At 42.1% G+C, this 11406-nt stretch overlaps 3 protein-coding genes across 5 annotated transcripts in view; 2 read left to right on the forward strand and 1 right to left on the reverse strand.

Annotated features, from left to right (window-relative positions):
- Positions 1–1878: 1878 nt before the first annotated feature.
- On the reverse strand, positions 1879–6348 carry cmpk2 (cytidine monophosphate (UMP-CMP) kinase 2, mitochondrial). Its single transcript, XM_039785254.1, has 5 exons — positions 5669–6348; positions 5218–5332; positions 4618–4819; positions 4199–4432; positions 1879–2863 (listed from the first exon to the last, which is right to left on the reverse strand). The coding sequence occupies exons 1-5, from the start codon at positions 6257–6259 to the stop codon at positions 2743–2745; spliced, it is 1263 nt and encodes a 420-aa protein (XP_039641188.1). The 5' UTR covers positions 6260–6348; the 3' UTR covers positions 1879–2742.
- Positions 6349–7150: 802 nt separating this feature from the next.
- rsad2 (radical S-adenosyl methionine domain containing 2) lies at positions 7151–9891 on the forward strand. The gene is made up of 6 exons (XM_039785255.1): positions 7151–7543; positions 7632–7793; positions 8004–8233; positions 8327–8476; positions 9190–9222; positions 9375–9891. Exons 1-6 carry the CDS (start codon positions 7237–7239, stop codon positions 9537–9539), a joined length of 1047 nt encoding a protein of 348 aa, XP_039641189.1. The 5' UTR covers positions 7151–7236; the 3' UTR covers positions 9540–9891.
- Positions 9892–10943: 1052 nt separating this feature from the next.
- rnf144aa (ring finger protein 144aa) overlaps positions 10944–11406 on the forward strand; it is a 32964-nt gene continuing 32501 nt past the window's right edge. Inside the window, exons 1-2 of one of the 3 annotated variants that reach the window (XM_039785258.1) lie at positions 10945–11062; positions 11344–11406. The exon at positions 11344–11406 is cut by the window's right edge and continues 152 nt beyond it. Coding sequence is in view for 1 of the 3 variants with exons in the window: in XM_039785256.1 (XP_039641190.1) it covers positions 10998–11062 (65 nt within the window). In the remaining 2 variants the exon portion in view is untranslated. The other 2 variants (XM_039785256.1, XM_039785257.1) reach the window with 2 other exon arrangements.

Consider the following 11406-nt stretch of genomic DNA (forward strand, 5'->3'; position numbering starts at 1 on the left):
AGTCAGTGCTATGAGGCCCCACTGATTGAAAGGAGCTTTATTAGCCCCTGCTAACCTGCTCATTCACTGTGTAAAACGTTGTTTATTTGACAAGGGATGCATATACGTAGACATTGCTGTAGGGTCTTTAGAGTTTGGCAGACACTTGGTGCCAAATCATATGCATGACTCCTCTTGCCATGCCGCTTCATGTGGCTGCCAAGTGCGGCCCACTGGGGTCTTTGCCAGGGGACCCAGACTACTATTCAAACCCCCCCCTCCCCCTCCCGAGCACACTCCTAACACACATACATAAAAACACCTTGTGCTTCCCTGATGCCCTCTCTCCCTCCCCCAACCTGTACCAGCCCTATGCCCTCCCACCCCTACCCCCTCAGTCTCCATACCACACTCATTATTAATGATCTGAGGGACAGCTTTCATTTGATCTATTACTTAGGATGGGACGGCGGCTGCTGTGCTGCTACATCCCTGCTGGATCTTTAATTATTTCATGGAGGGCTTTCCTCCTCTCTGCTGCTCCTTCTCTGTTGTGCAGATGAAATATTGAAGTTGAGGAGTGTAGTGCAAAGTGGCCCCATACAGGGTGAGGTGTGTATGTGCATGTGTGCTGTGTAGTTTAAGTGCACTGTATATTTGTGTGTATGGACGTGTGTGTGTATGTGTGTGTGTGTGTGTGTGTGTGTGTGTGTGTGTGTGTGTGTGTGTGTGTGTGTGTGTAAGGCTGAGCTCCTTCTGACAGATCTTAGTTTTTCCATAAATCCGGTTTGGACTTTTATCTTGCAACTTCAGTAGTGGGGTCACAGATTGGAAGCAGATTGCATTAGTTATGAACTTTTTTCCTCAAACCGCAGTTCAACTTTGAAACACCGACATTCAATGTGCAAATGGGCGAGTTGTTGTTATTGTTAAGACCTCTGAGTGTATCCTGTCTATCTGACAAAAACAACTGAACAAATCCTTAATGTTTCAACATGGGAAAACACTATTAACAAATGTAAAGAGAATTATTTCGGTGCATGTGTAATGTACTGTGATTATGGGCCATTAATGCCATATTACAGAAGTGTTGAGGGGCAGTAATGGCATGATATCGCCACCCACTTTTTGTTGCCAAGAATAACAAAGCATAACATCTGACATGGAAATATGGCTGACACCACCAGGCACACAGCTTTGCATTCAGGTATGATGTATGGCGTAAGGCCTAATTGCTTTGCTCTCCTACTTCATAAATTTTGGACTCTCTTGAGACAGAGGCTACTGTGTTAATGGCAATCAAAATTCCACACAGCTCTGTGCTACATTCATTTTGTGTCACACCGCACATCCACAGCGTCACAAGGCAGCTGAGGGCCTATGAATTCAATAAACCCTTCTGAGATACTTACCTCATGTTGGAATCCATAGTCCATAAACATAATGACACCTTATTTTAGTTTATGTGATTACACGTGATGGTATGATTTGCATCCACAGCACCTCTCCACTCAGTAAAACATTGGATTGCCGTAATTGGTAGTAGGAGTAATCCATGCGCTTATGTGGGGGAGCACTGGAATGACATTGATATACAGCTCTCCATTAATTGCCATATGAATAGGGTCTGCAGTGGTTGGCGCTCTGCTGATGCATCACAGTAAAAGAGATGGGTCACTCTGTCTTCTCCAGCCCGCAGCTTTGCCAAGCTCATAATTACTAAAACCTCCAATTAATCTTCCCATCACATAGGCCAAATATACACTTACAGTATATGCTCTAAGTAAATGTGCAGGCTTGTGTGTGTGTGTTTACACAAGTAGGAGTGAGTATGTACATTTATGTGTCCGCACTTGTGAGTGCCTGTGCGCATGAGAAAATCAAGTACAAACAGCACTATATGTTCTCAGTGTACTCTATAGCTCCACAGGTTATCAATACAAGCGGCATCAGTTGTGTCAATATCACACAGTTGGTCTAAAGGGAATTGCCATCTGCAGTGCATTGCAAAAAGGACTCTTATTTTGTAATGAAAAAAAAAAAACATTGTGTTCACAGAAACACAGACATAGTGCTACATACAGTTTGTATAACTTCTTTGATAGGCTTTTGTAAGAAAGTATCACTTAGTGAGAGACAAAGCTATTTAGTGTCATTTTCTCTTAATTTGAAACACATTCAACAAATTAAAAGTATTTTTGTTTGAATGTAAATTGAATCCTTTTCATTGTGGTTATTCTTGCAGGTCTATTGTATATTTTGACATTTGGATTTTGCCTATATGACTGGTGCTTATATCAATGTTTCTATCCATTTCCTCGATGTCGGTCCGAATACAAGTGGTAGTCAATAAGTGCAGCTACACTGTGTCTGAAGGCTGATTTCTGAGAGGGCACAACAGCAGTTAAGTGTACACTTCTTATTGACAATACTTTTGTTTGTGTGTGTGTGTGTGTGTGTGTGTGTGTGTGTGTGTGTGTGTGTGTGTGTGTGTGTGTGTGTGTGTGTGTGTGTGTGTGTATCTGTCCGAATCTGTGCATGCGTGTGTGTCTATATGAATATGTATTTCTGATTGTAGCATGTAGTTCTGGCCCCTGGCCATTCAACCTTTACTCATTCTGAAAAGAATCTATTCTCCACACTCCAATCTGGCCACCATTCCTCCTACTAGTGCATTGACAACACCTTACTGGCACCCAGTGGTGAATGGAGGTACTACATTCACTTGATGTTTGGCCGACAGCAGGGAGGATGGAGAACTGTTTATAAGTGGCATTTGCCCCTAATTAAAAGCAGCACTTCTTGGAGCACTTGGTCTGTAGAAGGACTAGCATCCACAGTGACACATGGTGGGCCCCTGATCCTCTGGTAAGCCTTCTCCACTCTGCAGAGACACACAAACACATTGGTCAACAAGTGAAGAAAATAAGCATATAAACACAGCAAATGACACTTTACTTTACACTGGATAATTTTGAGTATTCTGACTGCTCACACTTTTTGTGAACAGTGAGGAAAGTGATACAATGCATAACGTGAGAAATTTAATATGAGAAACAACACAGATGGCTCAGGGTGTGCAGCCATTTCCTGAGACAAATGAAGAACAGTCCTCGTGATAGTGATTGACCAAGTCTGCAGAATCTCTCACTCTCTCAGCGGCAGACAGTCAACTCCCTCCATTTTCTAATTCTGCTGGCCCAACATCTGGCTGTCCCGTGTGGAAAGGCCATTATGTCAGGATACAGGATGAATGAAAGTAGCCATCGACCTGTCTGCGTAGCGACTATCTGGGCAGCCAGTGCCTTGCGAGTTTTGACCAGCTTAATGGAGCACAACAGCTCAGCAACTAATCACCTGTTCTTTCTCATCAGCTGCTTCCCCCACGGGACAGTAATTGATTGTTAAGTGTTTGATGGATCAGACTCAGACTCAGACTGAGCTGACCTGACTCAGTGGAACGTGCAGTACAGTTTGTAGCCCATCTGTGGTTTCATGTTTTTACACTCAAGAGAACTTTTTTCATCACAGACTGTAGAGCATTTGTCCACACGTCACATTACTGAGTGTGTCTACTGAGGGTTTTTTTCTCTCTCTTTGCGTCATTACCAACTCTGTGTAACATACAGTAGTAGTACTGTGGACCTCAGTCTGATTAATAGAATGTGTGTATAATGTAATCTCAAAGACACCTACAGAACCATAATTATGTTGCAACGTATGCCTACTAATAATTCTCATATTATCAAATTATTTAGGTTTTTTGTACATATTATTTGGCGATATTTTTGTCTTAAAACTATTTTTTTATTTTTTTAAACAGGTGGACATTTTAGATGAAATAGTTGTTTCCAGAGCAATTTCACGTGTGCAATTTTCTAACGAGGCAGATAACTGGTGGTATGATGATTACAATTCAAGGGATTTCTTGTAACTAGTTTACTTGCATTGCAAACAATTAAAATGAACTCAACCTCTAGAAAAAAGTAATACCAGTATGTGTGCTGAAAAGAGGATTAATCCATTAGTCGATGTCCAAAAAAATGAAATGCCAACTGCTTTGATGATAAGACATTCGTGGATATAGACTAACCAAACAATAAATCAATGAATCAAAGAAGCAATCAGCAGATTTGTTGATAATGAAAATAATTAACTCTACCCAGTATTTGAAATGCCTAATTGTCATGTAATGTCATATGTAATTCAAACATCTTACTTGAGTCTGAAAAGCTGGTTGTCGTCCAGCTCTTGCTCCTCTTCAGTCTTTCCTTGACCTCTGTTCCTCAGCCTCCTCTTCCTCTCCTCGGGGTCCAGGGTGAGTAAGACCACCAGGCTGGGCTGGAGCAGGTCACTGGGCCAACGGTAAATCTCCGAATCCTCCGCTGGCAGGTTGCACACTGCACCGCTCACTGCTGTGGCAATGGCATACGCTGCTGTGCTGTGCCAGAATCTGGAGACAGATAGTGGATGGTGGGTTGAAAGGTGATCAGGTAACTCACAGGTGGAGTAGGATATGTTAAACATTGAAGTGTAGGTCTAGATCCTAGTGGAATGTCTCTATTGCCCCTGCTATCTCAAAACAGGTCACAAAACAGGCAAACGTCACAACACCTGCAACATCTCAGCTGTCTTTACCTGTCAATGATGACAGGTGTCTTCATGCCCTCTTGGCCTATTTGTTCTGCTGTGATGTAGTTCCCCAGAGCATAGAAGGCCCTGCGGATGAGGGGCGGCTCCCGATCAAAGTGGGCCCTCATGGGGGACAGACACTGGGGAGGGGACGGCAAAAGACAGGCCCCAAGAGTATCCCTCAGAGACTCAGTCAGAGTGGTTTTACCTGTGATGGGGAGAGGGAGGGAAGAATCACCTCAAATACAAAAGAAGAAACACAAAGGCTGGGAGAGTTTTCAGAGAACAAAAAAAAAGCAGAGGTCATCCCATTTTTCCTTTTTAAAAGTAATAAGGGACCGAAGTGACTCTTGAAAAGTTAAAACTCCCATCCTACCTACATGGCCGAGTTTTCATGAGGTTTGCAAAGAGAATTAGATGAGCAGGCTCTTCAATAAACCATTTTCACAGTGATGTAACTTTCCTGAGGTCATGTTACATGATATTCCATTAGGCGAAGCTCGCTGGCAGATAATGGCTTTAGCAGAGACCAACTGGCCATCACTTTAGCAAGACATCTATACATCAGACTGATCCCGTATTTATTTATGAGGTAATGGCATTAACCTGTGGCATCCAGGCCCTCTATGACAATAACAGGGTAGTCTGGTTTACTTCTGGCCTCCGCTCTGCTGGCCAGCAGCTCCAGCACAGACTTCGCCTCTGGGATGATGTCACCACACTGCAGAACAGACAAAAAAAAAATTGCTGCTGTGAGAGTGAGGAAGGATGGAGTCATGGACAGTTGTGCGCATGAACACACACACACACACACACACACACACACACACACACACACACACACACACACACACACACACACACACTACTGCGGGCCACCTGGCACTGATAGATAAAGGGAAGCATTAAGAGCCACATTGGTTCTACACTGCTATACCTCCCTCTACCACCAGAGTGTGCCATGTTGCCATATCTTGCGAATGAAGCAATATTTCTACACTATTCCTTTATGTAATTGTAAGACAAGTCTGTGCATATCATAATAGACTATAATAACCTTTTTAAGAACTTCATAGGCCTCCTCAAAACTGTAGAAAACATCAGAGTTGATGATGTTGAGAGTAGATGGGTGGTATTCTGGCGCTTCTGAGGGTACCACATAGTAATCCTTTGACATTTCCATCGTTTGGCTGTCTGCATGAGACCACAGATGCTGAGTCCACAGTTGACCGCCTTCACCTCTCAAGTATGAACACACAAGCACCGGGTCACGCTGTATTAAATCTCGCAATAGTCGCTCTGTCGGGGATGATCTCTCAGAATGATCGTTTAAAAAGTACCCCTTTAAGAGAGAATCCTTGACATTTGGCAGGAATGCGGACATGGGAGACAAATGACACTCTGGAGGCAAGTCTCTCAACAATTTGTCTTTCAGCTCCCCGTAAAACTTGGCACGTCTGATTCTGTCGCTGCTGCAGACAAGGAGAGAGTAACACCTTCCATAGTTTGGTATTTTCCTGAACACCGGGGGCACCTCTTCTCCCCGGTGCTTTTCTTGAGTTGAAAAGTAGAAAGGTGCTCCATCCAGCTCCACTGAAAAAATACGGGAGGACCACTGAGGAAAGACAGACATTGTGCGACGTGCCATTTGTGTCGCCGGACTTGTTGATCGGTTTCCAATTTGCTTTAATGAAACTGACTGCGAGAATATGCTAACCACTGCATGGAAACCGAAAGTCACTGCGCCAAATAGAGAAAACGAAACTTAGCCTCCACTATCAGCCTGATAGTGGAGGCTAAGTTTCATTTCAGGCTCTATCAGATGGGTTGCGACAGTTAATTGCTGTTTCAGATAAATGCTTTACTGAGCTCTAAGTTATGTTTTAAGAAATGTCAGAGACGCCACAAGAAATATTTTGCTGGATGTATCACAGCAAGGTGTGTCTCTTTGACATCTTAGCAGATGCTTCTCATATCCTCAGGTGGGGCATTATTTAAGGTGTGACGTAGGCCTAGGGAGAAAAAGAAAATGGGTTAAATTAGTATTAATTAATATTAAGGAAACAGAGATGATTAAGGGTGAGCTTGCAGAGAAAACAAAATCCCTCTGCATGGCTTTGAAAACGGCAAACTTTTATTGACACTATAATTAATAGGCTATATGGCTGAAGACGTGCCAAGGATGCAGACTCAGGCACGAAAACATTGACAGAACGTCAGCAGGCAACTCAGACAAGCATTTGAGCAGCTTTGCTTCTGTTTTAAAAGTAATCAAAAGCAGTGTTAAAAACGGCATTATTATATTTAAAAAATCATATCACTACTATCCATATAATGTATTCTGTAAACTCCCCATGAAGTTCCTAATTCTCGTCACTTTTGCATCTGTATAATGATTAATAATAAATAATGGACGCATTATAATTTCGCCAGCAGCATTACATTTTTATCACTGTGCGTGATCTGACCCAGCTGGGTTTCGTTTTCGATGTTTGTAAACAGAAACTGACGCTCAGCTGATCGAGTTTCCGTCTCTGTTGGCAAGGAGTGCCCTGCAGCCCTTTATTTAAGACGCGTCAACATCCAGTGCGAACACAGAAAGTGTGATATACGGCTGGTTTGAAGATGCAGTTCTCCTCTGTGGTCACGTCTCCGATGCTGCTGCTGCAGCTCTGCATCAGCACCCTGCACTACATTTTGGCCAGGGTCTTTTCAACAGTTTGTTACTGGAGCACAACCTCACCTGTTTCACCTGTTGACAGAAAAGTGGACCAAAGGAAAGTCCGAAATGCGACGACTCCAACTAGTGTCAACTATCATTTTACACGCAAGTGTAATTACAAATGTGGATTTTGTTTCCACACTGCTAAAACATCCTTCGTCCTGCCTCTAGAGGAAGCCAAAAGGGGCCTGAAACTCCTGAAGGAATCAGGTAAGTTTGACAGATCAGTATATTCTGCTCTTGTGTGCGTGGTGTCAAACCTCTTGCATGCAGTTAAATTCAACGCTCTGTTTGTTAGGCATGGAAAAGATCAACTTCTCTGGAGGAGAGCCTTTCTTGCACGATAAAGGAGAGTTTCTGGGGAAATTAGTCCAGTACTGTAAACAGGACCTCCAGCTCCCCAGTGTCAGCATCGTCAGCAATGGAAGCATGATCAAAGAAACATGGTTTCAGAAATATGGTAAGACTGCAAATTAGTGTCAACTTTGTGGGACAAATTCATTCTTCTTCTTCTTCTTCTCTCTCTCTCTCTCTCTCTCTCTCTCTCTCTCTCTCTCTTACCATATTGCACACTAGTTGGGAGCATATTTTAGTCTCAGAACAAAGATGCCTTTAATTGGCACCAATGCATGATCTGAAAACTGATGCTCTCTCTCTCTCTCTCCACCAGGTGACGATCTAGACATCCTGGCTGTCTCCTGTGACAGTTTTGATGAAGAAACCAACCAGCTGATTGGCAGAGCTCAGGGCAAGAAGAGCCATGTCGACAACCTGCACAAGATCAGGAACTGGTGCCAGCAGTACAAGGTGGCTTTTAAAATCAACTCGGTCATCAACACCTTCAACATTGACGAAGACATGACGGAGAACATCCTCCAGCTTAACCCAGTCCGCTGGAAGGTAACGACAGAAAGGGAAAGCTTATAGTGTTTGCGTATATATGACATTTTGACACACATAGTCACTCTCTCTGTCTGTGCTTCCTGTATTTAGGTGTTTCAGTGTCTGCTGATTGATGGGGAAAATGCAGGAGAGAGCGCCCTGAGAGAGGCAGAGAGGTTCGTCATCAGTGAGCAGCAGTTTCAGGAGTTTCTGGATAGACACAGCAGCGTCTCCTGCCTGGTTCCTGAGTCCAATGAGAAGGTATGAAATCAGAATATTATCAGTGTTATTATCAGTGGCAACAAATATGACTGTGGATATGTTTGAATGCTCTACACATCTTATTTTGGGTAGCCATGGAACACGAACTGTGATATAAATCAGTAAATAGATGCTGACAGTTAACAACATTCTAATATTGAGATACATCTCTAAAGAGACAGCAAGTTAAATCTCACCAAAATCTGTCACATTTTAATGAACGAGTGAAAATGAGGCATGAGTTGTAGAGTTTATATATAATTATATGATTATTGCCATAAAATTAATAATACCCACGTTATTCATTCTTACATAATATTCCCATTTACTGCCAATATAGAGCACTTTACCACCCGCCTTCCTGATTTTGCAATCCAGGGTGTACATGGGGAATAATCCAAATGTACCCATCACACTGTGCACATCAGTTTGCAAACACAAACAAGCGTGGAGTTCTGTGTAAATGTAGAGTACTATACAAACACAATGTTCAAGTAGCATATTCATAGTCAGCCATATTCATTGGACCAAAGCCCAAACAAAATGTGTCGTGGTGGCAGAGACAAACTCGTCCTGCATCTTGTAAGAAACAATACTGGAACATTGTGTATTGGGAGTGGAGCCATGTCAGCAGTGTTGTTAGCGTGTAAATAGTAAGATGCCAGGCCGTTGACTAACATAACTGATGTTTGTGGTTTTACTTGTCTTCACAGATGAGGAATTCCTACCTGATCCTGGATGAATATGTAAGTACTCTATATTGCGTTTGGACTTATAACACTCCTCTAATTAGCTACATTTCATTTTTTTGGCTTCTAACTGTATAATACACAGGTGACTTATCACATCTGATAGGCATATCAATGTGTAATTGATTCACTCTTTCTTCGTTTTTCAGATGCGTTTTCTGGACTGCCGAGAGGGAAGGAAGGACCCGTCCAAGTCAATCCTTGATGTCGGTGTGAAGGAGGCCATTTGCTTTAGTGGCTTTGATGAAAAGATGTTTCTTAAGAGAGGAGGGAAATATGTGTGGAGCAAAGCCGACATGAAGCTGGAGTGGTGAAAACCTGCAACTCGATTTTGATTTACCTTTTGCTGAGTGATTGCACAGATCATTTGATTTTGTTTAATTACATATGTGTGTGTGTGTGTGTGTGTGTGTGTGTGTGTGTGTGTGTGTGTGTGTTTATTTACATGTGTTACTTACAACTTACTGCACTACTTATAGTTGTTGTAAAACAGTGTTAAAAGATGTTAAATTAAATATTGAGTTGATATATATATATATATATATGTATATATATTGTTATATATTGTTATATATTGTATATGTATATTGTTTTCTTGCACTGAGGACACATCTGTGATCAAATATGATTTACTAAAATATTTTTTCATAAAAAATATGAAAAGTGTTTTTCATTTTATTTTGTTATGCATGCATGGAGCATGTAGCACTATAAACAAGACACAAGACATCCCCTTTTTCATATATGGCCAATTAAAAGCCAGTCTAAAGGTCCTGGCATTAGATATACAGCCATAAGCTGACATGAAGAAGAAAAAAAACATTATACATCACTTTTGGTTAAACAACTTCAATATACATTTTGCTCATGAACAATTTGTTTCCTGACATCTTGTCCCAAATAGAGCACAAACAAGTTACACTGGCGCCTGTAATAACCTGATATAACTTATAATAACTTGCTAAATTGTGTTAACAACCTGATAAACAAATGCTGTTCAAACATAAAGTGCATTTCAATTCTTCTACTTTGCCTTCGTTGGTAAATAGACATTTTATAGGGAAGTTAAACTCCTGAGAGAAAACATGTAGCAACATTTTTTTTTTTTTTTCTGTCTTGGTAAAGGTTGGTGGAACTGTGTGAACACCAGAGATAACGATGGAAATACGTCCAGGACTTTATCGTTCTATCCCTGACACTGTCTGACATGTTGTTTTCTCTAAATATATCACTATGTCGTCAATAAAAAAAAAAACATCACGTGAGGTCATACATTACAAAGGTTTCACTTCAGTCCTGCAACTGAGAGTGAATGAAATGAAACTAAACTGAACCTCGATTTGACATAAGGGCCTCTGGAGTTCAAGAGAACCTACTCTGTTTTATCAGCTGATTGTTATAATGGGGTTGATTCACTCAAATTCACCAAAACACGTTTTTATGCTTGATACACATGCTGATGACTTTTGGTTTTAATACGGAGGCAAATGAAATGTAGTGTGTGGTGCTCACATTGAAACTAAAACTTCATTCACCTCCATTGCATTAGGGTTGTATTATTTGTCCATGCAAACTATAGTGTCTGTATGGCTTTATACCACTAGAGGGAAGTGAGCAAATATGTTGCTTGTAAATTGAACCAAAGAAAAAAAAGGCGATTGCAGTATTTCGACAGCAAGTGGCGCTGTCGTTTATAAAAAGGCGGTAGGTCGGTGCTGAGCTCTCCTTAGCGGCAGCAGTCAGCAGCAGACGGGGAAGCCTCTCACGAACAAATGGCGTCCCTCCAGTGCGGAGCAGCTGATTTCCTACCAAGCACGGCAGCACGAACGGTGGAGAGGTAAACACACCGCCCCCGGATTTTTTTTTTTTTTGCAACAAGATAGCCTTTTTGCTTTTCGCAGGATTCGTGTAGCAGTGACGGCTGTACGTTGCGCACTCTTCAGTAATCGAGATTAGACCGCTGTTCCGGCTGTACAAACAGTCCTACTGTCAAGCAAAACAGATAGGAGAGTGTCCGCTGCAGCTTGTGCTTCCCTCTGGTTTGCTTGTTTATCTTCGCTGCTTTTCTTCCCCCCCCCTCCCCCTCGCCGTTGGTTGTCCGTGTTCGTGTTTCGCCAGGGCCTGATCTCAGGCGCTGTAGGCAACAGTAGCAGGTCAGATGGTTCCATCCCGACTTTGGAG

This window comes from Perca fluviatilis, chromosome 20, assembly GCF_010015445.1.
Source record: "Perca fluviatilis chromosome 20, GENO_Pfluv_1.0, whole genome shotgun sequence".
Lineage (NCBI taxonomy): Eukaryota > Metazoa > Chordata > Actinopteri > Perciformes > Percidae > Perca > Perca fluviatilis.